Source organism: Ctenopharyngodon idella, chromosome 19, assembly GCF_019924925.1.
Source record: "Ctenopharyngodon idella isolate HZGC_01 chromosome 19, HZGC01, whole genome shotgun sequence".
Lineage (NCBI taxonomy): Eukaryota > Metazoa > Chordata > Actinopteri > Cypriniformes > Xenocyprididae > Ctenopharyngodon > Ctenopharyngodon idella.
The window spans coordinates 15627004-15654503 of NC_067238.1; the positions used below are offsets into that span (position 1 = coordinate 15627004).

At 35.7% G+C, this 27500-nt stretch overlaps 2 protein-coding genes across 7 annotated transcripts in view; one reads left to right on the plus strand and one right to left on the minus strand.

Moving 5' to 3' along the window:
• Positions 1-403: 403 nt before the first annotated feature.
• Positions 404-20688, plus strand: fhl3b (four and a half LIM domains 3b). 2 transcript variants are annotated; one of them, XM_051871513.1, is made up of 6 exons: positions 404-563; positions 11505-11720; positions 14568-14742; positions 17441-17610; positions 17742-17928; positions 19921-20688. In XM_051871513.1, the coding sequence occupies exons 2-6, from the start codon at positions 11565-11567 to the stop codon at positions 20067-20069; spliced, it is 837 nt and encodes a 278-aa protein (XP_051727473.1). In that variant the 5' UTR covers positions 404-563; positions 11505-11564; the 3' UTR covers positions 20070-20688. The 2 variants fall into 2 exon arrangements, with proteins under 2 accessions (XP_051727473.1, XP_051727474.1); XM_051871514.1 differs by lacking the exon at positions 404-563 and adding an exon at positions 7947-8075.
• A 1964-nt stretch (positions 20689-22652) lies between these two features.
• LOC127500449 (zinc finger protein RFP-like) overlaps positions 22653-27500 on the minus strand; it is a 77537-nt gene continuing 72689 nt past the window's right edge. For all 5 annotated transcript variants that reach the window (XM_051871504.1, XM_051871506.1, XM_051871505.1 and 2 more), the window contains 2 exons: positions 23616-23642; positions 22653-23464 (listed from right to left, as the gene is read on the minus strand). In XM_051871504.1, the coding sequence (XP_051727464.1) occupies positions 22917-23464; positions 23616-23642 (575 nt within the window). In that variant the 3' untranslated portion in view covers positions 22653-22916. The remainder of the gene's footprint in view (positions 23465-23615; positions 23643-27500) is intronic.

A 27500-nucleotide genomic window follows, 5' to 3' on the forward strand; every position in this document is an offset into this window, starting at 1 on the left:
CGTCTGTACACCTATGGCGTTGTGTGTGTTTCTCTCGTGTCACCTCTAGAGGTCGCTGTCCGTCGAAAGCGGCAAATTGAAGCGTAGAAGTAATCTGAATATATTTCTGAGGAAAGCAGAATTAGGTAGGTAAGTTTTGCTGTAAATTCATTACAGCAGTAGGTAATGAATTTAGAGACAAACTGTTTGTTTTTAATACGTTAATTTAATTTTTTTTGTAAATGTATAGTGTTTAAAACAACTCAACACTTGTGAATTCAAATGGTATCCCTGAGTAAAATGTCTAAGTGGCGCTTTAAGAGTGTGTGGGAGTTTTTCCATAAAGTTTTCAAAGGGACGTTCCATGTTGCCATGTTGGACACTAGCTGAAGAAAAAACTTAAAGCTGTTGAAGGTTTAAATGTAGCGGTGTGTCAGATGTGGGCGGGCAGAGAGTGCAAATGTCTCGCCCAGTGGGAGGATCAGCTCTGTGTGATGTGTTTCATGGGAAAAACTGCAGTGTGTCTCACAGAGAGACTTTAGGCTGAGCACAGGGACAGATCAGCTGGACACTTCAATACCACGGTAAGATGTCAACTAATTGCTGTAGACTCAGTTATTCAGTTGTATAAGCTGAAGAATAATATAATGTCTACTCCTAATGTCTGTTCAGGAACTCTCTGTTGTTTCATGGTCTGTCAGTCTCTGAGATGTGATTGGTGCTCTATGGATGTGTGTGTTATATATATATATATATATATATATATATATATATATGTTTGTGTATTTTATTTTCTTACTTTACATTCTTAATAATTTGTATTAATATTTATTAGCTGATACTAATTTTAATTTCAGTATATTTTGTTATAATTTTGTGTTGCTGTGTGTGTGTGTATAGTATAGGAGTATATATGATTTTTTTGTTTTTATTTTCTTATTAATTACTATTCATTTTATTAAGGCTTTAATAGTTATTCTTTTTTTACTTAAATTTAATTTTGTTATTTTGTTTTAATTTTATGTGTTTTTATTAATATTTTGATTACTAACACTGGCATATTGACTTTATGAAATATAAAAATAACGCAAAAAAAATTTTTTGCTGCCTTTGTCGCCAAGCGCACACACACACACGGAAACTGTCATTGAAAATAAATAAATACATATATATATATATATATATATATATATATATACACTGTATAGATAATGAACTATAGGTTTTCAACCAGGGGCTCATAGATTATAGTCCATTATTTATATATATATATATATATATAAATAAATTTGGGTATAATATGTCAGTTTACTTCATTTTGCTATCCTCACTTACATAAATGAACTATAGAATATGATATATCAAAATATATCAAAAATGTCTGAATAATTTTAATTTTTTGTTTTACTCTCTCTCTCTCTCTCTATATATATATATATATTATATATATCATGTGTATATGTGTGTATATATATCTATAAAATGTAATATATTATATCTATGAGCCCCTGAGCAGTTGTTGCTTGTTCTGTTGTTCAGTTCAGCTGTGGTACAGTAATTTTGGTATAGACTCACAGTAGTACAGTTTACATTTTCTATAAAACAATGACAGTTTCATTGGACTGTGTGTGTGTGTGTATGTATGGCACCCCAGGGGCTCGGCGACAAAGGCAGTATGAAAAGTGAGTTATTTTTGTCCCGAATGTAGGCAGTTCTCACACACACACACACACACACACACACACACAGCATATCTCTCTCTGTTTCTGTTTCTCACCAGTATTAAGATGGAATTTGCCCACACTTTGCTGTTCCCTAGTGTCTTTTCTCCTTCCCAGATTTCCTTTCCAGTACTTACAAAAGGCACTGTGGTGATGCCATGGTGTATTTATATACAACATGATACTAAATGATTATTACCAAATGAATGTGCCAAGGCACATAAGTACTTCTGAGGTAAAACTATCCAATATCCATCTCTAAAATGCTAAAGGTGAACAATTAGGAGGTTTTAAAAACATTAACATCATGAATCAATAAAGCTGCTGAAAAGCAATAGAGGCTCCTCTGAGAGACGGTAGAAATACTTCCCAAATTGTAGTCGCTGGAGTTGAATGAGGGGAGTTGTGGTGTTCATTGCTGGTGCACATAAATTTAAAGGATGAAGTTTTGTGGATACTCACTGTTGCTGAGTAAGATAGATGGAGCCTGAGTTTTCAGACTGCTGTAAGTCTCTGATGGATAGAAGAGCGCTTTCCACCATGGTCAGGATTTATATCTCCCTTTCCTGGGCGTTAATAAATTAGTCACACTGTCGTGCAAATGAATGCTACAAGAACTACCCAAGAACTTAGTGAATGGACTCTACATTACATTACCAGTTCTTATGAAGTCTTTTTTAAGTTTGTGATTTCTGAGGCCCAACTTTAAGCATGCATCATAACACATAATATATACCAAAGCTAAAAACACCACTAAAGTGAAAACAGAACATATAAAAACAAATCTAACTCAAAATATTAACAAAAACTAAAATAGTACATCAATGATACTGGTCATTTGACAATGACAATTATTGTATTTGCACCGTATGTTATTACAAGCCCACAAAGAAAAATTCCAGACTTCTATGTTGTTATGGCAATACAGTATTTCAGTGTCATTTTAAAATGATTGAAAATGACATTACATGTAATTTAATTTAATGTAAATACCAAATCATATTAAGAAAGGAAATTGGGTCAATTTTAATTTCGTATTGACTGTATGCACCTTATGCATTTACAATCCCAGACAGATCAAATTTGAATGTGATATGTAATTTAATAGACATTAACAATTTCAATAATTAAGACTTAATACATGCTAAAGACATTTTGGATACACTTTATTTGGTAACACTTTATTTTAAGTGTCATTGTTACATATGTTACATGCAGTTACTATAGTTACAACAATAAATTATGCATAATTACATCCAACTAACCATAAACCAAACCACACCCTAATCCTAACCCTATAGTAAGTACATGTAGTTACTTAATATTACTCAGTATTTAAATGCACAATTACAGTGTACTAAAGACACCTTAAAATAAAATGTAACCCTGTAATTACAGTGTAATTATACATTTACTGTAAGTACTAAGTAATAATAATTAACTACATGTACTTACTATAGGGTTAGGGTTAGGATTATCGTGCACAGCACTGTTTTAATGGCACAGTTATACTCTGTCACCCCTTTGAGTACCGAGGTACGTTACCGAAAGAGTTACACATTAAGTATGTACTACAGGACTGCATGTTTGCGGTCAACAATTGTGTTCTTGTGTAGAATATGTATCTGACTTTATTTGTGTACTGCTACATACTGAAACACTAACTTTAACCTCTCTTTAAAAAGCTGCCTCATTTAGTTTCATTGTAATGGCAGGCATGGATTGAACATGGCGTTACGGGAAGGCGCCAGTAGGTAAACATGATGCTTGTTTATAGAGCAGGGTAAATATGGCTTGTAAAAGAGTAATTAAGACTAACATGGGCATTCATTCTCTATCCGCAAGCCGACTGTGGCGTCCACACTCGCACACAACGGTTTTTCCACCATCTAAGTGTATGATGTCACCAGCAACTTCCAGACATGCAGCGAATTTGGCACCAAATGGAATATTTCCACTCACATCCAGCAAACACGTCATTATGGGGTCTGATTGGAAGGGTGTATATGGAGGTGGGGGGCTGTGACCGCATAATGTTTTTAGTTGGCCCAAAAACTGGTATGCTGTGTGTAATCTTTCTCCATGAGTAAATTGCAGAAATGTTGGTCTTCTAAGAACTCCGTCTGGTTTTTCTCAGCGTGGAGAGTGGAATGTGCCATTTTTAGGAAGAAAAATGCCTTTGTTTGCCCTTTTTGAAACCATCAAATTCTTCCCAACCATGGCCCTGACCACAGTGGCATTCCCACAGGGTGGTACAGGGCAGAGAGACAATAGCTGGACACATGCCAGTGAAGAACACTAGGCTTACAGACACGCTGAACTAGAAAAAATGAGACAACTTTTAAAGGGGTCATAACATGAAAATTCAAATTTGCCTTGATCTTTTGACATATAATAAGAGGTCTTTGAACCATTAAAACATCCTGCAAGTCATAGCTTAAAACATCCTTCTCATTATAAACAAAGCATTTATTTAAGCAAGCTCCAAAAACAGCTCGTATTGATATCAGGTGTGTTCGACTTAAAGCGGCACTGCGCAAACTGATCTAACCGCTCTCTGTATTTTGATGTCATACACCAATCGGTCTGCACAGCGCCGCTTCAAGTTGAGCACACCTATTGTGGGATCCATGACGTCACATGGGCAAATACATTTGCATTTGACTGCCTCCAGAGAAAGACATCAATGAATAGTTAAACATCATCGCACAATAGGCCCCGCCCACTGGCATTCAGTCACTCAACGGCTGACATGTGCCTACACTGGATGTAAGCGTCGAGTCGCATCAAATCCGAATAGAACTCATTATAATCACTGATGCTGTCTACACTGATACAGTATACAGATGCGCGTTCAGTTTCTGACATACTCCACACGTGAGTCTGCCGACAAATGGAAGAGTGAAAGAATGTTCGCATTGATGTGTCCAGTTTAAACAGATAGTTTGCATCTTTGTACAGACTTTAGAAGGATCCAAGCATCGGAAACAAATGGATGGTTTATTTTATTGGCGTCCCGGATCGCCATTGACATTAGCCAATCATAACAGTGGCCGTTTACTAGTCTCGCATAGCCAGACCTTCAGACTGATGGCAGAAGGTCTGGACTCTTTCGCAGCTTTCATTGGCCAAGGACCGCCCAAGAGAACAATAACAGACCAGCATGCATCTAATAAGTTATTCATTCTAAAACGTTATGCAAGTTTACTGCAACAATGGAGCCATGAACTTCACATACTTTTAAAAATCAAGCGTTTAGTTGATCCTGATGCTCGCTAATTGTCACAGTTGTAAACACGATGGTTTTCTTCTTCCACGAGGGGGTTTGGCGTCACTGCATTTGTTTCCAGGTGGACCGATAAAGAACGTGACACACACGTCTCCCGAACATCTTGTAGAATTCAATCAATTAGATGACGACTTTGAAAATCCTGAAGGGTTTCCAGTTAAGTGTGCCATATGCATCAGACATTCAGCCAGCGGTCCGTGGGTGTGACGTCTGAGGCTGAGACTAGCCATTTACTGACAAGCCTTAAAGGGGTGGTATAATGCCATTTTTACAAGATGTAAAATAAATCTCTGATGTCCCCAGAGTGTGTATGTGAAGTTTTAGCTCAAAATACCCCACAGATAATTTTGTATAGCATGTTAAATGTGACACTTTTTGAGCGTGAGCAAAAACGCTCCGTTTTTGTGTGTGTCCCTTTAAATGCAAATGAGCTGCTGCTGCTGCTAAGCAGAGGGCGGGGTTTCAAGAGCTTGTGTTAGCACATAGTACTGTTAGCAGCGCCGATTACTCTCTGTATATGTCAGACTTTTATATTCAAACCAAAGTCAGACAATGATGGAGGTACAGGAGAACAGGTATAGTTTAGTTTAATTACGGTTGTAACTTATGTTGGCATCTTGCTGTTTATATAATATTTTGTATTTTTATACATGACAATGAGTTTTAATACTTCAGTTTTAGATAACAACACTGGGTTTACAAGTACATTTATTTGGCAGACGTTTAACATTTATCCAAAGCAACCTACAATTGAGAGGGTGGGTGGATGGTTGTTTGTTAGCATGTTGCTATGCCATGGCTAAGGTAATGTCTAAGTGGTTGCCAGGGCGTTGCTATGCAGTTGCTATGTTGACTAAGTGGCTGTTAACATGTTGCTATGCTATGCAAATTGCATATGATGACTGCTTTGAATCTTTTGTGGTTGTTGAAGCATGTGTGAAATCATTAGTTTTAAGGTGCAGCCAAAATTATTTGCCAGTTAAGCTGCTTTTACACAATCTGCATTGCTATATTGAAGTTCAAAAACCTGTTGAATTGTAATTCACACCACAGATGAGAATTAAACGTTCATTATAATGAGCACATGGTTGTTTTACCAGTCAAATGTAGTGATCCTGGATCAGGTTTAGTGTCAGTGTAGATAGAAGAGAAAGCTTTTTGAGGCAATTCTTTGAAAAAGCATGCCCAAGGACTGGATAAGGAAAGCAATGTAATCCCTTCTTCTCACATAATAAAACCTGTCTGGCATATAGATATGTTTAATAAGCATCATATGATGGCTGTGTTGTTTGCTAAACATCTGAAGCTGGCTCTAACAAGTCCCATGACAGGAAGACACATTGTTCTTAAGAGTAAACAACCCTCCCAAGATCTCAACCAAGATATTAGATTCAGAACTAAACATCTTTTTCATACCCAAAATTGGTATTTATTCTTCAGACTGGAATTTGCACTTTAATTAACATTTGCTTCATTTCCCAGAATTCTTAGTTTTGCATGTCTCATGTTATTCATTCTGAGTCTTCCTCAATTTTTTAATTTTATTCACAGTCTCACTGTTTCAGCAATAACATTTGTCAGAAATATGTGAATTAATAACTACTAACTCTTTAAGTACACTCTTAAAAGAAAAGGTTCTATATGGAACCATATATAGAACCTTTTAGGGGTTCCATCATTGGATCATTTTATGGAATTAATTTTAATTAATTAATTTTGTTTTAATTCACATTTAATTTTAATTACATTTTATGAATTAAACAGTCCATAAACATACTTTATAACTTGAAAAAAACCTATTTAACATGAAAGTATAATGTATTTCTCCTTATATAGAACCTTTTTGGTATAAAATATTCTTTAAAATTGAGTCAAGAACCCTAGGGTTCTACAGTAGTATGGAAGCTTGTTTCCGCCACTGAATAAAAAATAAAAAAGGTAATTGCGACTTTTTATCTCACAATTCAGATATTTTTTCTCTCAATTGTGAGTTTACATCTCGCACTTCTGACTTTTTTTCTCAGAATTGAGAATCAGAATATAAACCTGCAATTGAGAGAAATAAAAGTCAGAATTGCGAGTTCATATCCCGCAATTCTGACTTTATATTTCCCAATTCTGACTTTATTTCTCAGAATTGCTTGATATAAACTCACAATTGTGAGTTATAAAGTTGCGAGATATCTTGCAATGCAGACTTTAATTCTCACAGCTGCAAGTTTATATCTTGTAAATCTGAGAAAAAAGTCGTAATTATCCTTTCAATTGTTTTATTCCATGGCGGAAACAAGCTTCCATAATAACATAGAACCCCAATTAACTTTTTTAAGAGTGTATGGGATTTTACTTTAATCTTTTTTTATGGAAAAAAAAATGATGTAATTATAGTTTGCTTAATTTCCTTCTTAGTTTTGCCTTTCTCACTTTTCCTGCTGTTTATTCCAAGTCTTTCTCAATAACTTTTTTTTAGAAACTCAGTCTGAACATCTGTCAGAAATATGCATGGGCAGTATAAGTTTAACTACAAGTTTACACGCAAGTGGACATTAAGTACTCATTGTGGTAATCTAAATCTGGGATGAATTGAATTAATATGTGTTGATGAATTCATTTAGAATGGCTTCAGAATGAAATGTAAAATTTTTATTACACTGACATTTGGCCCGCAGGTGTTCAATAGCAGTAATTTCACTGGCACATAGACCTCAGGAAAACAAACTACCAAAGTGCACACACACAGAGAGAACAACAGCTGGTTAATTTTCCACCCACTGAACAACAGGATTGGAAACTTTTGCAGTTGCTGAATAACGTACTATGTGCTTCAGTAAGTGTGAGTAATTTTGTGTAACATTAGGAGTTCATTATATTTTCTTCTCATAACACATGATGCATTGAATAAGCTGGACTCCAGTACATAGAATACCTGTGGAAACCACATTCAAAGAAAGTTTTTGTTGTTCTAGTGTTTGGTTTTACAGATCATTTAGCAGCGTGTTTCTTTAGAGACCTGCGGCTTGGGGACTATATGAGGTGGAACCAGAACAGAGACGCCCTTCCTGGATTTGCCATTGCATGGGGTCTGTGTAAGTTCGTACTGTTTTTGGATGGGCGGCATCAGGCATCTCAGATCGTCTTGTTGATACAAGGGTTCACATGTGGATTGGAAAATATTCCTTGTTATGCAAAGTCATTAATCTGCACCTTGTGGAGGCAGGTTTAATCATGTGGGAATGCTGTGGAATTCATTTGATTAGTTGTTTGCCAATGTTCTGCTTTAGATAGCAGGCTTAGGTAATGGAGAAAGTTATAAAGCGTTCTTTGGAATGAAATCAGGTTTGATCTTTAGGGGAGAGAGGCATTAAAAAAGAAAAAGAGGATAAATATAGTCAGAAATGAGATTCAAATGGGTTTTTGTTGTTTCGAAACATTTTGAAATGCAATTAAAATCAGATTTGAATCAGATCAGATTATATGTGGATTTTCATCATTCAGTGATTGGTTGTTAATATGTATTGATTAATCGATTCTCAAATAGATTTTAGTTGCATGCCATACTGATATAGAAGCTGTATAATAGTGAGCTAAAAGCACAGATCTGTCATGGTTCTGTGTTAAGTTTTCCAGTTCTTTTCCACTGGAATAAAATGACTCAGACCCGCAGACGCTCTTTTGTAAGTCATGAAATCAGCTGTCACTTAGACGTTTACCATAGCGAGACACAAAGACAGGTATGTCAGCATAGTGGGAGTAATGTCACCTATGATCTTAAGTTACTTGGAATGTTTCCCACATTCTCTTCATCTTTCTGCTTACATTATTCCACAACACTTACACATTTGTCTGTCTTTGTCTATGGAAGCTTGTTTCCCCCACAGAATAAAACAATTGAAAAGATAATTGTGACTTTTTATCTCACAATTCCGACTTTTTTTCCTTCACAATTGCAAGTTTACAATTCTGAGGACAAAAAAAGTCAGAATTGTGAGATATAAACTCACAATTGCGAGAAAAAAAGTCAGAATTGTGAGACATAAACTCGCAATTTCAAGTTATAAAGTCAGAATTGTGGGATAAACTCGGAATTGTGAGAAATAAAGTCAGAATTGCGGGATATAAACTCACAATTCTGACTTTTCTCACACTTTCGAGTTTATATGTGGGGAAAAAATACTTTTTTCTCAGAATTCTGACTTCATAACTCACAATTGTGAGTTTATATAATGCAATTCTGAGAAAAAAGAACGTCAGAATTGTGATATGTAAACTCGCAGTTGCGAGGAAAAAAGTCAGAATTGTGAGATAAAAAGTCGAAATTACCTTTTTTATCTTTTATTCAGTGACGGAAACAAGCTTCCATACTTATCCTTCTGTATGTGTGAGAATGATTTTATTTTTATTTTAATGATTTTTTTATGTTTTGATTGTTGTAGATTCTTTTTTTTTTTTTTATTTAGTTTTTAAAATAATTTTGTTAGTTGTTACTTTATTATTTAACATGTTGTGGCATTATTAATTATTTTATTTTGGACTGGATAGTGAATTGCTTTTCACATCAAGTGTGCATCATACATGTAAACTCCCTCATAAGTGTTATGTATGTGTGATTATTTTATTTTATGGAATGGAATGGATGACTTCAGTAGTGTTTAAAAATGTTTATGGATACACTTAAGTTGGTTGATGAATGTCCAGAGAGAATAGAACTGGAATCCAGACAAAGCAGCAGCATGTTTTGGTCATAATTCCAACACTTCCAATTGTGTTAGTTTCACTATCTTAACTATTATTGTAAAATGTGGAAAATAATGATAATATGACAACATGTCCAAACATGTGACTGGTAAACCTCTTGATGCTCATGAAGGAATGTTCTATTGTTTATATAAAGAGTCACTCAGTGTCCTGTACTGCATTGCTCTCGTCATTTCTCAGCAAAAACAAGATGGTTTGGGGGGAATCTGAGCGTGATTCATAACTGTTTCCAGTTTACAAGGCTGTTCACTCATTTGGGGGTGAGAACAGGATATGAAGGAGGGGGAGACAGCGATATCACTGTCATAAAAGGGAGTTGTGATGTTCCTGACCCTCAGGGAGTTCTACATCTCATTCGAACCGCATGTTCTACAATCAGAATGACTCCCACAAAGAATGCCAGAGGAGAGCAGGAATGGGGGGACAAGAGATGTGGGCAGAGAAAAACTGCAGACTTTTGGGAGTTTGTCAGTTACTTGTTTCATTGAATGTCTTAATTAATGAACTGTCTTCCACACATTGTCCACTGAATTTAAACCTGTAAAGTTTGCACATGAGGGTATAAATTATGGCAAGGGGCAAGTAGATTAAGCTGCAGATAAGAGATTTACAAAACAGGGGGTGGAGTCTCCACACGCAACTCCAAAAGGGGGTGGAGTCTCTACATGTAACTCCAAAAGGGGATGGAGTCTCCACATGTAACTCCAAAAGGGGGTGGAGTCTCCATACCCAACTCCAAAAGGGGGTGGAGTCTCCACATGCAACTCCAAAAGGGGATGGAGTCTTCACACGCGAAGATGTTCACCTCCGCCAAATGTCGCTAACTTGCTTTTCAAGTTTCTAAATTAAACACAGCTTCTCACTGAAAGTTTAATAGATCTTACATAAAATACAGTAGTCAACATTTGAAGTTGTCCTAAGAATTAAGTTGTCCTAAGAAGAAGGTTTTAGGACAACTTTGATGAACTTTTTTGATCCACTTCAAATGTTGACTACTATAGGTTATATATTTTAAAGTTATAAAATACGCTACATAAATAAATATGCCTATATAAATATGGCCGAAAGATAGAAGTTTCATATTTAAGGGCCGATAGCTCTGTGCGCTTGGGACTGGGGGCATTCAGACATGGCCGAGGGGAGCTCTCGTCCCCCCGAGTTTCAAGCATCCTCAAACACTTGCCCGTTTTTTAAGATCCAATCAATTTTCAATGCTTAAAAGAAGTCCCGTCCTACATGTTTTCTCATTGAATATCTTGTATTACTCAGCAATATATCACATTACAGAAGTTAAATGTTATATGTTGGATTATGAATGCTGTTTCTGTTTGAAAAGTAAAAGGAGATTCTGTGCGTTTTCAGTGTGGGAATCTGTTTATTCTCACGCTCCATCCAGGACACACTCAGTGGATGTCGGCCATGATCACACATTTAACACACATATAGAATGTGACCGCTTGTTTCCCCACTGGATCCTGATGACCGTCTGATCCATTTAATCAGAGATAATGGACTAGACTCAGATCCCTAGAGTATCCTTTGGCAGTCTTTCTTGCTCTCTGTCTCTCTTTCTTTCTCTCCCTTTCTCTCCACACACACTGAGTATTTCATTTTCTCCAGTTGTTTAGTTAAAAACCTTCAGGCTACTGTGACAAAGTATTTACTGCTTATTCCAAATCAACTGACTATATAATTCTTTCTGATGTGGAAAAACTCACAGATAATTACTCAAACTTTATTTAAATCTTGTTTTTCTTTAGAACTAGAGAGCATCTCAGTCTGCTGACAGTGTTGTATGAGTTTGAGAGGAGCGGAGCGTCATGTCAGAACCGTTTGATTGTGACGGCTGTAAGGAGTCTCTGTACGGCAGGAAATACATCCAGGTAGACAACGTTCCCCACTGCGTCCCCTGTTACGACCGTCTGTACGCAAACACCTGCCAGGAGTGCAAAGAGCTCATCGAACACAACTCACGGGTAAGTGTTTTACTGATCATCACCTATGTTGATCCATAGAACAACATTCCAATCAACCAATCAGATTTGAGGGACAAGTTTAAAGTTAATGTCGATTTTAGGCTTACAATCAGGGTTAATTTCCCTCTTATTTTAGGGATGGATTATTTATGGGTAGGGTTAGGTTTAGGGGTTGGGTTATGGTTAGGACAACATTTTTGGACAGGAATGTTGCTCCAGGATAAACAAAATATGATGACCAAGGAACGTGTCTAACTTTGCAAAATCAGGACATGCATCATTTAACCACCACAGTAAGGGTTAAAATGCCCTGGAGTACCATGTAAATACTATGGTAGCTATTTATTTATTTATTTCATATGATTTATATATGATACCATCTGATACTTTTTCATAAGTGTTCTTATGTGTGAGTGACTTTCAAACATCCACAGTATTTTTAAACACCGCTATCAATTGCTTCCATTTGTGCAGTGTTTGGGTGTGTGTTCTTGTGTTTTATGATTGCTCTTCAGTGAGTTTACACACACACAGGCATAAATTCACTCCATATACTATTTACAGGAGATGTATCAGTGTATCATTCGTCATAGATTTCCACCCTCACAGCTGGTCACGGTCATGCGTGACAGAGCAGTGAGGCAGACGGCCAATGCAAACAGAGCAGGCTGCAGACGCCACCGTCTGACTTACACATCCACTGGGAGAAATGCACACTACATAAATACTACTTCTACACGCTCTCTCTTTCTGTGTTTTTCTCCTTCGTTCTTCATCAGTCATCCGTAGACGTGATGATTTGTGGGTCATTTGGCTGAAAGAACATCATTTTTTTATACAACAGGTTTAACACAGTTTAGTTTGAACTTCTCTGAATCAGTGACTCACAGGTCACGTGTGACAGGCTGTTGGGTTTCATGGCGCTTTATACAATACAGATTGTTTCAAAGCAGATACAGTGATAAACAGGAAAATTATGCATTTCGGCTGTTGATCCGTTGTAAAGATCATCAGTTATTAAATTAGCTAATTTCATCTATAAAGCAGTTCTGTGAAAAAATTATGTCATCGTCAGAGATCCTCTTTAAGGATTGTGTATTTTGAGGTTGAATGTGAGCATCAAAATGTCATAATTCACTTTGGAGGTTTGTGAAGAGTTGTGATGTAAAAATGGCAGTTTCATTTTGGTTTGAATTAGGAGTAATTCAATCAGATTCATTTTGATTCAGTTGTTTTTTTTATTATTATTTGAATTAGATTCCATTTAATCTAATTGAATTTGATTCACTTTTGAATTTGATTCATTTTGATTGCATTTGATCCAGTTCAGTATTGTTTAATTGGATTACCATGTAAATACCATAGTAGATGGTTTTCAGTACCAAAGTATCTGATTTAATTTGATTCAATTTCAGTTTGATTCACGTTTTAATCTGATTCGTTGTGAACTGATCCAGGTCAGCATTGTTTAATCCTATTAGATGGATAGATAGATAGATAGATAGATAGATAGATAGATAGATAGTATTTCAGTAAAATAGTATCTGATTTAATTTGATTCCATTTCAGTTTGATTCACATTTGAATCTGATTCATTGTGAACTGATCCAGTTCAGTATTGTTCAAACCTATTAGATAGATAGATAGATAGATAGATAGATAGATTTAAGAAAAAATAGTATCTGATTTAATCTGATTCAATTTCAGTTTGATTTACATTGGAATCTGATTCATTTTGATTTGATGTAGTTCTGTATTTTTTTTATCCTATCTGATTTGATTCAGTTCAATTTCCATTTTAATTTGATTCATTTGATTTGATCCAGTTCAGTATTGTTGGAGTACCATGTAAATACTGTGGTAGATGGTTTTCAGTACCACAGTATCTGAGTTCATTTAATTCAATATTAGTTTGATTCACATTTGAATCTGATTCATTGTGAACTGATCCAGTTCAGTATTGTTCAGTCCTATTGGATGGATGGATGGATGGATTTCAACAAAAATAGTATCTGATTTAATCTGATTAGATTTAGATTTGATTTACATTATAATCTGATTCATTTTGATTTGATCCAGTTGTTTTGTTTAATCCTATTTGATTTGATTCAGTTCAGTTTTCATTTTAATTTGATTCAATCCAATCTGATTAACATTGATTATATGTCAATTTTAATTTCAGTTTGAATCAAATTGGATTTAATATGACTTTATTGCATTTGACCCAATTCAGTTTTGATTCAACGTCTGTGAGAAACCGCACACCATCATTAACATCAACAGAATAGTGTACATAGAGACGGTGAGATCTCTCAGATCTGATTTCTCACATCATCACTGGAAGATCTAAGACAAACATGCAGAGGTTAAACAGAAGCTTCTGTTCTGTGTTCAGTATTTATAGCCGTCTGGTCTTTGAGAGCTTGCATCAGTGGACGATAGTAAAGCATGTTTTCATTGTGTAGACACCATTCCTTTCATGGTAGTGGAAGTGACACAGAGAAAAGCAAGATCTGTTTTGCTTCAACATGCATTTTGGTTATAGAACTTCCTGCACAACCAGCTGTGTCACCTCGTTTCACCTTTTGTTCAGCTTTGCAGTGAACTTTGATCCAAAATTTGATGATGTAACTGATTAAATAGAGTAAAATGCACATTTATGGACAACATGCAACATGTCACATCTGCCTTCTTGAACCATCCAGGGTAGTCAGTCTCATGCATGGTCACAAGATCTAAACTAAATTCAATAAACGAAGTACCGCATGATTTTCAAGAATGTTTTAATATAATTTACAGTTGAAGTAAATCTATATCTGTATGTGTTCCTGTGCTGTCTGTGTTCAGGAGCTGTATTATGAGGAGAGGCATTATCATGAACACTGTTTCCGCTGCTCGCGCTGCAGCCGTTCTCTGGCCGACGAGCCGTTCACCTGTCAGGAAGACGCCCTGGTGTGTAACGAGTGTTACTGCAATGAGTTTTCCTCTAAATGTGTGGCCTGCGCCAAGACTGTGATGCCAGGTACAGTTACACACACATATGCATATGCTTACATTTCATCACTGTAAAAAAAAAAAACAATCAAAAAATGTTGTCTTAAAGTTTTAAGTTTAGTCAACTCAATTATCCAAGTTGTAAAATTTTTAAGGCAGCAAAAACACTTACTTTTTAAAGTCATTTTTACTTTTTCAAGTCAATTTTTACAGTATATATATATATATATATATATATATATATATTAGAGATTCACCAATCCTAAATTTCTCCACCGATACCAATAGCTGATAATTCAGAGTGATATCTGCCGATACCGATAATGATACAGATAGTTTGGGGGTTCTGCCTTTTATACCTTGTTTTAAATTAATGATAATTTCATTATAATTAATAATTATATTTTTAATTATTATATTTTGAAAAAAAAAAAAATGCAAATAAAAACTTTTTATTTCAAAGTAACTGGTATCTCAAATTAATATTAACACACATTAACTAAATTCTGAAGAGTAAATTAATATTTCTTAATTTTCTGAATGTTATAAATTCATATAATTACTATTAATATTGAACATCAAACTGGTTTCTTAGCATTTTCTTTACACAAAGCACAAATTCAGTGCATTTTCCTGCCCTCTTTTGATTGACAGGATATATTGGCCCTGACTATCGGCTGTTTTTAAACTATCGGCTGATAGCCAATAGTGCGAAAATTTGCTTTTATCGGCCAATACCGATTATTGGCCGATATATCAGTGCATCTGTTTTTACTGTATTTTTTATCTAATAAATGTGTGTGTGTGTGTGTGTGTGTGTATATATATATATATATATATATATATATATATAATCAGTCATCAAAAGTGTCTTGCATGTAATTGATTGTACCAGACTGTATAGACATAAACACAACAAATATGAAACCAATGTAATCTAACAGGAAAGGATGTCTAAGTGTGTTTCTCACCCTGCCTGCTAAAGCAGAAACCGAGTTAATGAGTTTTGATTGGGTGTCAGGGTGCGGCAGTAGAGATGTGACAGTGTGATTACAGACACGCTCAGCTGAGAGAGGAAACCCTGCGGCCACGCTCGCACACACGCCTCCAGGCCTGACGCCAACACTCGGGCGTTACATTACCCATAATTACACTCCGCCGCCTGCCTCTGTCTCTCTGGAGCTTTTTAGAGAGAAATAAGAGATGGTGAAAGTTCCAGAAGGATAAAATTACAAACTGAAAGTGGCAGCTCTCTCCTCCCTCATTCATTCGAAACAGACCCGTCGTCTCAGTCCCCCTCTGGGCTGATTTTCACACCTATTCTCGGTCATTATCCAGAGATCAGGTGAGCCGATTTCCCACCAAACCTGTACGTTACATCTGCAACTTGTGCATTTCCAGATTCCAGATACATTTTATTGGAATACCAGCCATTGTGGAATTTTCAGCCCACAGCTTTTGCATGCCTCAGAAACAAAACACCCACTCGAGAGGCTTTTGTAGATCCAGGGCAGTTCAAGTTCAATTGTGAACATAGTTGTGACAGACTGTAGCGTGACATCACACGTGTAGTCAGTCTCTGCATGACAAAGACTAATTACTTATCAGACATGCTTATCCACCCACAACACAATAAGAACGCTTGAGGAAGAACTTGTAGTGCCTGAATAGCTGAGGCTGTTTTCCAGAAGAAAACCAACGCAGACAGGTAGAAGCACATTTGCAGATTGTGCAATGATGTATGAGATAAAAATGATAAAAGCTGAGATGATGTTTACCTCTGAAATTGAAAACCTCAAGAAATCAAAATAACAGTTTTGTGGCTTTCTTTATTTCTGTTATCTTTTTGCTGAGTTCTACTGTTATTTTAGTATTATTTGTATACTATATTTATTAACATAAATTGGCTTTTATTTTTATATTTTTTTTATACATTTTACTTTTAATTTGGTTTTAAGTTTTAGTTTATCTATCTATCATCTATCTATCTATCGATCGATCGATCTGTCGATATAGATATATATTCAATTTGAGTTTTAGTAATCTTAATGCTTAAACATTTATTTTAGGCAACATTTCTAAATTTTGTTTAAGTTTTTCCATTTTATATTCAAATTTTATTTTATTTCTGTTTTTGTTTTTTTTACATTAAAGAAATTTTTTTAATAGTTTTAATTTTAGTTTTAATTAACACTGTAGTGTACTGTTAAAAAGTGACAAACATTTAGCAAATATTTGCATTTTAAATTTACAGTCTTTCCCTTCTGGCAAAATGGACCAAAAATATGAATGACTAATCTTGCACTCAGGGGTGTTTGTCCAATAAAATGCTCTCTAAACTGCAGAAAGGTCCTCTTTTTAATTAGTAAATTAGTAATTCCCCAGTAAAAATATGTAAAAATCTTTGAAACAAGATCAAATTTAATTGAAGCACACTTTTAAAATTGGTTTTCACTTGTTTTATCTTGTTTTTTACAATCATTTTTAGATATTTAAACAGAAAAATTAGTCAAAAATACATGTTCAAAATATAATTTTTTGCAGTGTAAAATGAGAAAATACCTCCTGCTTGGATGAAAAATGTATATATATGTATATATATGGCTCCTGCTCCCATTAGTAGTTGCATTGACTTTTTTTAAAAATAGTTTAGTCATGTAGCTTTGCTCACTCTCAATGTAGATGAAGTGTTTAACAGTTAGTTTTAAATGTTTTCGATCTCTCAGGCTCCAAGCGGCTGGAGTACGGAGGCTGCACGTGGCACGAGGAATGTTTTGTTTGTTGTGGCTGTGAGCAGCCCATCGGCGGCCAGTCCTTCATCCCAGATAAGAGCGAGTACTACTGCGTGCCCTGTTACGAGGGACGATTCGCCCCACGCTGTGCCCACTGCAAACAGGTGAAAGGAAAACTAAACTACACATATCTAAATATGAATCTAAATATAGAGTATTTTTTGCTTTTATTTCATTGCCAACCTCCTTGTATGCCAGTGAATGACAGTGATTTTGTTGGTCTTGTGTCTCACAGATCTTGGTTCAGGGTGGCGTTACGTACAGAGACGAGCCCTGGCATAAAGAATGTTTCTTGTGTACGGGTTGTAAAGTCCAGCTGGCCGGACAGCCTTTCACAACACAGGGTGAAGATCCGTACTGTGTGAAGTGCTTCAGCAACCTGTACGCCCAAAAATGTGCCGCCTGCGACAAACCCATCACAGGTCAGTGTGTGTTAATGTGTCCTTATAACAAGAGCGCTCTTTATTACCAGTCCCTTCAGCTGCTAACAGAAACACTTTGTCAGAAACAAGAGACAGTGTCACATAAACAGGGTCATGTGTTCTGAGGCTGTTGAGTCAGTTTGAATATAGTTTTGCTTGTGCATTGAGGACTCAAGAGTCTCACATCCACCGGGTCATGGACTGAGTCAAGACAGAGTCAAACATCTAGACTGTTTATATGTTTTAACACTGTAAAGCCTACTATATCATATTTGATAAGCACATTATCAAAAATGAAAAAAACTTTTTTTTTAGCAAGTAAAAGGCCTTTTAGTGTAATTCTAACTAAAAGCGTCCCTCTTCAGGTTGTGATTCACGTGTCTTTTTGTTGTGAAATGTTGATTATTTTTAAGTAAATGTAAGAAGAACTTTTATATTATCAGTAATATTTCAAGATGAACACTTACTGAACTGAAGCAACTTCATTTTCCATACATCTTTTCTTAGAAAAAAATCATGTTTAAATGTGAGTATTAAATATGATATTTAGCCTATTTGTTCATCTCTCAGTCATCATTGAATTGCATTATACGTTTTGCCTCCACAATAAAAACTACAGAGATTTGATCATAAAACTAAGCATTTAAATATCATCTTAATACAACTTTACTGGGAGATATAGAGTGATATTTACATGCATTTTATGTAGTCTGCTGTTATGAAGTTCTCACTGATTTTCATTACAAGCAATCAGAATTTCGTCAATTTATGGAGCATATAAATATCAGCAACAACAAATTGCAAATTTTTGCTCAGTTTGGATCTTTGAATAAAATTGAGGTGTTTTTTCCCTCCAATTATGAGCTTCATATTTTTACTATATCATACTATTAGCCATAATATTCTGATGTATCGAAATGCTATTTTTTTTTTTTTTTTTTTTTAGATTTTTTCTAAAGATCTCATGGTGCGTTCAAGTCATGTCGGAAAGATCGTATTTAGTGGGAAGTTAGGGATTTTCTTTAACCCCAATCTGTACGGGCGTGTCAGTGAGAAACATGGTGGAATACCACAATATTATAGGTATTTAGCAGTGATATTGTCCAGCTTTTATATTTACAATGAAGTAAGCTAACTGCCTGCACAAAATATGGTAGCATAACAACATAATATGTAACGATAAAGTTTACAGTTGCTTCATAAATTAACTAAAAACATAAAAAACGCAAAAAACACCTGATTCACGTTCTTTGTTATTCATTTTCTATAAGTAAAAGTGCTGTATTTTTGTGTGAAATTGAAAAAAGGTACGCCGCCATCTTACTCAGACGAAAGTGACTTGAACGCTCCTGTCAGTGTAAACACGACTTCCCACCTCGTAATTACGAACTTCCCAGGAGGACTTGAACGCACCATCAACCTCATGTTGATCCAAACCCATATGACTTCTTCTGTGGAACACAAAAGATGTTACACAGAATGTCCATGCTGCTCTTTTCCATTTAATGAAAGTGAAGAAAAAAAAAAGAAAGAAAAAAACTGTAAAAACACATAAAAACCTCATTCACTTTCATTTTATCAGTAAGAGCTTCTTTTGTGTTACGCAGCAATATAGGTTTGGAACAACATTGAGTGAATCATTTTTAGCAGAACTACACTGTAAGAAAAAAAAATCAATCCATAAAAAACATTAAAGACACTGGTAATTTTAGGACATTATCTGTTAAGTACAGACTTTTCTATTAACCATAAATCAAAACAATGTAATGTGTATAATTCAAAATACGGGTAAAGCACCCGTGAAACATCAATACAGAAAATTCCCTCATTAACAGCACATTGTGCCATATTATTACAGACTTTTCTTAGAGTTCATTCTTTTCAATGTTTATAAACAGTATAAATAATGTTCACTTGAAATCATGATAATGTTGTTTTAGTGATTTTAGAAAGCACTGCTCAAAATGAAACGCCTCTCAATGTTTTTGTCAGGTTTTGGAGAAGGGAAGTACGTCTCGTTTGAGGATCGTCAGTGGCATCAGCCGTGTTTTCAGTGTTCAGAGTGTTCGGTGTCTCTGGTCGGCGCTGGATTCTTCCCTGACGGAACAAAGATTCTCTGCAAAAGCTGCAATGCCAAATAACTGAAAACTGCTTCTGTTGTGCTGAAGAACAGACCTTTGTGTAATAGAAACACATTCATGAAACGTTTGAATTTTATAGTTTAAATAATGAACTCAAATAATTTGAACTTAACATGTTTCATGCCAAAGTCACTCAGTTTCCTGAGATGTTGTTGTTCTCATCATTGTAGTCCTACTTTGCATAGTTTTGATTTTACATTTGAGTAATTTTCCATGTGTTTGCATTAACATCAGGCCTTTATATTCCCTCCAACAGCAACATTCCTCAATGAAATTTACATTTGAACAAAACACACCCCGACCCAAATGACTGTTCATATGTGAAAGTGTTCAGTGAGACAGGATTGAATCATGTAATGAAGCATTAGAATATGGACAGAAAATGTTGTTGTATATTAAACACAGTGAATTTTTATTTTCATTCATTGGTGCATTAAAATAGTGCACTGTAAAATTTCACAATGTAAAACTTTTAATAATTCTCACATGAAATATTCACATATTAATAATGTTTTAACATGTGGCTTGCTATTTGTGTTGCTTTCAAATGAATACTTTTAACTTTTTTTTTCAAATGTTTGATGTATTTTTGCATAAAAATGGCTTCTGTAAAACCGTCCCTGCTTTTCTGTTTCCTTTTATAAAATGTTTGTTACATATAAAACAACAACTTTCAAATATTATTTGAGGTTCGGTCAAATTATGTTTTCTCTTTTTTAACAAAAATAAAACATGTACCTATACATTTCTGAGACAAAATGTCTGATGAAATATGTAAAAGTTATGGAAACTCCACCCTAAAATCTCTAAGCATGTATAAACCCTCCATGTGAAGTTCATTCTAACTGCTTTTAGATACGCTCGGTTTTAAATCTTGTGTGAAGCATTTATTTTTTGCCCCTTTACCAAATGCCACATTTCACAGATTTTTCACCCAGATAAGGGCATTCAGAATTAAAAGATGACAATGGAATGTGTAATTTTGTAAAATGATTGATGGCAGAATTACTACAGGTTTCTCACTTCAGGACGTTGAAGCACAAAGATCAGGAAGTTCAGGTGGTGCTTTAGTGTGGATGAGCTGATCCATCAGGACAATACTTGAAGAATGACACTCCAGTCACTGTGATCAGACTTTCCACACACATCCAGAGGAAAAGATGGACTGATGGAGACACTGTGATCCTTAAAAGGTAAGGTCTGTGATACAGTATTGATGTTTAATGCAGTTTGGTTTGACATTTTGTTAATGACAATCATATAAATTTTAAGTACAAATAGACCTACTTTACATAAAAAGGTCCAGAAACAAAAATATGAGGATTAAAAACATCACAAAGCAGAATTTATCTTTCCAAACCCCTTTATAAATATAATCTGTAGCCATTGGTTTAAGAAATTCTCATGACTCTTCCCTTATATGCAGCTGACCCTGTTTATAGAAATATGAAAATCACATTGTTTGTCCCAGGAGAGACTCTGGGTCCCATTAAAGCCGAACTCTGGAGTCTTTGGTTTCATCTTGTGCCCTAAACCTCAGTGAACAGAACATTTGTCCTGCCGTCTCTGTTAAAACCATCAGAACTAAACACTGTAATCACTGTAAACTGAATACTGTAATACACTCTCAAAACACAAACAGTGCATTAAAATGTGGATCATTCATTAATGAGTGGTGCAGGCATCATTATTAATCATAATTAGGACTAAAAATGCACAATCAGAAATTATTTACCAGACATGCACTCAAAAATAAAAATTTTTAACCAAGTAAACTAAAAACAAATCACTTAACAAATGTACATGACCTTAATAAAAGTTTTTATTGGATCCATTTTATTAGTTTGCCATTAAAAATGACATATTTCCAGGTTTTCCATGACTGTATGAACCTCATTGTATTGTCTGTATTTTCTGATTTGAAACTATATAACGCCACCTAGTGAACATTAGCTAACATTACGCTGTATCCCCCCAAAATTATGACATCATATTATATCATAGTGTAAAAACAGCTGTGCTCAAGTTTCATACAGATCAAAATACATTACTGTAAACATAAACAGTGATAAAAATATGCATCTTTAAAAGAATACTCTCTATGTCCTGAAAAGTTTCATTTTATAAGGTACTCTTTCATAAGGTTTCATGTTTGTATCTTCATATCAGCATCATCATATTTAACAGTCCTATATTTTATTTGAAGATACTCAACTGTATCAATAAAAAGAGCATTTTAATGAATCTAATGTATGCTGAAATTTGTCTATGAACTTAACTCATTTCTAATTTCTTCTGTATTCTTATTTCTTACAATAAAACACACCTAGTTTTACCATGCGGGTTAACATTTGACAGCTTGGTAATACCATGTTTTTCTTCTTCTCATCTTTTTCTCCTTTTTTTGTTATTACCATGATCATAATATAATGAAGTACCATGTACATATGTGTCATGTGTGAATATGGTAATCATTCAGTTCTTTGATGTATATTGAGGTATTACCATCTGATGTACCACAGTAATATCACAGAACATTTTGTAATTAAAACTTATGCATTCATTTTTGTAATCAAAATGAGTTCATTCAGTCAGTTTATTAAGGTTCTCATAGTTTATTTTTATGTAAACAAAATTTCAGGCAATTTTATTTTTTCAGGAGGAGAAAAAGAAATGGCATGAATAATTATGAAAAGTTGAAAAAAAATTTTGTTAAACAAGCATATTTTTATATTAAAATGTGCAATTATAGCTAGAAGTGATGGATTCTAACAATGAAAACATGTTTTTACATTTTTAATTATATAAATCATTATTTTCATGTGTATTTCATATTAGGGTGTACATTCATTTATTGTATTTGACAGGTGTGATGATCAGTGGAGTTGAGTTTTTACCTTTATTATTAAAGCACGGGCTAAAAATTGGATAGAGTTTCCCAGTGAAAGACTGACCAGTGAAAGAGTAGATATGAGAGCTGGACTCCACATCATAAAAGGAGACCAGACCCTCCTCATAATCCACAAACACACCGACCCGCTGCGGCTTCACACTCAGACACAGAGAGACGGGAGAATCAGCACAGGCTTTATATTCATTCTCATTCCTCAGAACCACAATCCAGAATCCATTTCTGGGACTCAGTGTGATCTCTCCCTTTCTGTTAATGGATTTTCTGACCACTCCTAAAGTCCATTCAGTCTTTCCCTTCACCTGCACCTCAAAATAAAATCTCCCTGAGGAGAATCCCTCCTTTCCCAGGACAAATACACATTTATTAAATCTCTCTGGTTTGTCTGGGAGTTTCTGCCAAATGTCTCCATGTCTTACTTGTTTTCCATCAACAGAGAGGATGAGTTGAGGATGAGCTGTATCAGGATCCAGAGTCACATCCACTGAGAAAACAGAGAATATAAATCACATCTTAATACAGATATTTTGTGATGATGTTATTAATATTTAATCAGTGTTTAATCATCCTGTAGGTCAGTGATGAAGCTGTGAGTATATGAATGTAATCTAGTGTAGTTCAGACACACACTGTACCTTCATACTGCTGCATCCTCTTCAGCACTGTAAGACACATGACAATAAAACATCATCAGATCTTTGACATGATTTATGTGTGGAATTATAGACAAGATTTAAGATTCTATTTAAATAATTGTGTACAACATCATGTTTTATCTGATCAATGTGAGTTTATATGCTGATATTTAGAGAATCAAGCAGAAACCCCTATTGATTTGAGTTTAAGATCTTAATATTCCTCTTTTTTAAAAACAACTTTGTAAATGTTTTATGCAAATTATTTTTGTGTCTAATGTTATTCATCTCAGTTTTGGAGTGGATTAGTGCTGTTTATTCAGCAAAGACAACAAAAATTAAACTTTAATAAAAAATAAAATGAAAGTGCAGCACTCCAAAGCTATTTAATACAGGTTTGAAATTCTTCTCTAGAAGAACAAATTTGCATCCTTAATTTATGATGTCTGTAATTTTTACTTTTTAAGGGGGTGTGCAAGACAGAATTTTGGGCCCCCTTCTTGCAGACCTTTCATAAGAAATTGAAATGTATAGCATATTTTAGAAATTAGATTAGTACAGTTTAACTAAATTGAAATGAGAAATGTTACCTTTTAAACTAGCTCAGTTAAAGTTTTATTTTATTTCAAGTTTTTATCATTTTAACTATAGTTTCAGTTTCAGTCTTTTTTAGTTAATTGCCCTGCTTTCAAATGCACAAACTGACGTCTCACTTTCTATTGACAGATTTTAATGATATTTTACTACAGTTCTTTTAGTTAACAGGTCTGGACTGAGGCTAAAACAAATCCAGACCATTCGGCCCATGAATTCACCCATGAATGTTTTGCTGGTGTTAGGGCCTTAAATTTGAGAAAATAATTGAATAAATAAAGTAGGACAGAAACAAATAATTACAGATTTGATTGAATTTACTGCAAATACAGTTAACAAAATTATTATTGCATTTTTGTCATATAGAAATGCACTTGACAGTAAAGTACTGATTTTGAGCAAGGATGCCTTAAAGTAAATTTACTGCTAATACACTGATATTGATATTTCACCACACTGAATTAACGTTTTATTTCAATTAAAATTTAAACAATTATAAAGTTCAACTATTAGTAAGGTCATGGTAGTCACAGGTAAAAGCATGCTCCTCTTTACCATGGTTTCTGAAATAAATAAATAATAATAAACTATAGAATTTGTAATAAAAAAAAAGTGTAAACACACGTAGAAACTACAAAAACAACCTCTATGAAATTGATCTATATTGCACGATATTTAATGTTAGTACTAATCTAACAGAGATCCACTGTCCCAGATAGCAAAATACACTCGGGCCAGTTCCTGTTAGATTCTCGCCTGCCGGAGACTTACCACTCGGCCCGTTTCTTTCTGCAGCGATCGGGCCGGATGCCTGTGTACTCACTGCCCGATTCCGGGCCGAATCAATCGGGCCAGATGCGGCAGCCGTTACCTTGCCGATACTGCCGCAATCAAGCCAGTATCGGGCCGTCGCAAATGCGCACAGCGCGCCAGAAACGGCCCAGCCCCGTTTATATTTCTACCATACTATTCATACATTTTTCATTTAAATTTGATACCCAGCCAAAACGTTTACTTACATTTTAATTATATAAATACATAAATAACATTACTTAAATCTATACAAACATCACATTGTTATGAAAGCAATTATATGTCCATTTGTAAAGAACTCACCCAAAAATGAAAATTCTGTCATTTATTACTCACCCTCATGCCGTTCCACACCCGTAAGACCTTCGTTAATCTTCGGAAAGCAAATTGAGATATTTTTGTTGAAATCCGATGGCTCCGTGAGGCCTACATAGGGAGCAATGACATTTCCTCTCTCAAGATCCATTAATGTACTAAAAACATATTTAAATCAGTTCATGTGAGTACAGTGGTTCAATATTAATCAATATTTTTGATGCACCAAAAAAACAAAATAATGACTTATATAGTGATGGCCGATTTCAAAACACTGCTTCAGGAAGCTTCGGCGCATAATGAATCAGCGTGTCGAATCAGCGGTTCGAAGCACCAAAGTCACGTGATTTCAGCAGTTTGGCGGTTTGACACGCGATCCGAATCATGATTCGATACACTGACTCATAACGCTCCAAAGCTTCCTGAAGCAGTTTTTTTTAAATCAGCCATCACTAAATAAGTCGCTATTTTGTTTTTTTGGCTCACCAAAAATATTCTTGTCGCTTTATAATATTAATATTGAACCACTGTACTCACATGAACTGATTTAAATATGTTTTTAGTACATTAATGGATCTTGAGAGAGGAAATGTCATTGCTGACTATGGAGGCCTCACCGAGCCATCGGATTTCAACAAAAATATCTTAATTTGTGTTCCAAAGATTAACGAAGGTCTTACGGGTGTGGAACGGCATGAAGGTGAGTAATAAATTACATTATTTTCATTTTTGGGTGAACTAACCCTTTAAGAGAGCTGCCACACCTGAGCCCTCAGCCAAGACGGCTACCACACCAGAGTCTACATAGTGTGCAGCACTGGCCATTATGGCCACTGCTATTATGTGTGTTTGGGCCATGCATGCATCCACTCCAGCCCCTCACCAGCGTCCAGAGGGGACTCCAGCCCCTGACCAGTGTCCAGAGGGGACTTTAGCCCCTGACCAGTATCCAGATTGGAGTCCAGCCCCTGACCAGCGTCCAGAGATGGCTCCAGCCCCAGACCAGAGTCCAGTGACTGCCTTAGCCCATGAACCCGCTCTAGGCCACGACCCTATAGCTCTGCCCAAAAAAATTTGGGGGGTGGAATATAAGTACCCTGCTATGGCCATGGAGGCTGTGCCTCTCTGGTCCCCTGAACTGCCTGCACCGCCATGGTCCCCTGAACTGCCGGCGCCTGCCAGGTCCGCCATGCTCCACGGCCCAGGTCCGCCCATGCTCCACGGCCCAGGTCCGCCCATGCCCCACGACCCAGGCCCGCCATTGCCATGCCATGGTCTATGTCCTGTTCCCCTGCATAGTCCTGGCCCACCATCCCTCCCCCAAGACCGCCTCTGCTCCACCACCCTCCTGGACTTTTCGTATAGTTTTGGTTTTATGTTGGGTGTCGGGAGCCGCCCATTGGGGGGGGGAGGATTCTGTCACGTATATATATATATATAAAAAAAATTTCATGTTCATGCCTTATTTTGAGGTTTATTCAAGTTTAGTTGTTATGTTTTCATTGCTATGTTTGCTATTGTTTACCATGTGCTCCCCATTGCCATGTGTTTAAGCCCTCATGCTTGCCTTGTTCTTGGTCTAGTATTGTCCCTGTACCACTGTGGGTAAGGTTAGGTTCCTGTTTATTGTTTTGCCATGTATCCATGCCAAGCCAGGTAATGTCTTAATTTTATGTTTAATTCTGTTGGAACTTAAATAAACTGCTCATGGGTTCTCCTGCAACTTGCCTCCAGTGGACTTACTTACAACTAACAGCAACATTTTTTTATACATTTCCGAAAAAAATAAAAAATAAAATCTTACAGTGTTCAGATGCAAGGTAAATTATTATCGTCATGCAGTTTACATAATTGTTTTCAGCTAGATTCACCACACAACTGTATAACAGCAAATTCTGCATCAAATTTGAATGGATTAATCGACTTGAGCTGTTTATCACTTCATAGAGTGGCAGAAGAGCTGCACATGTTCATCAGCGCTGTGCGTGTGAGACTGATCCCGATCTGTTTTACACTGTGGTTGACGGATGCACAGTTTAATTGCTAGCGCCATTTCGTCACACATTTGGAGTACTGGCCTTGTGTGTTTAACCATGCACTCCAATTTAAAAACAGTGCATATGTGGAGACAGGCCTCCCTCGCTTTGCCGATCAACCCACTAC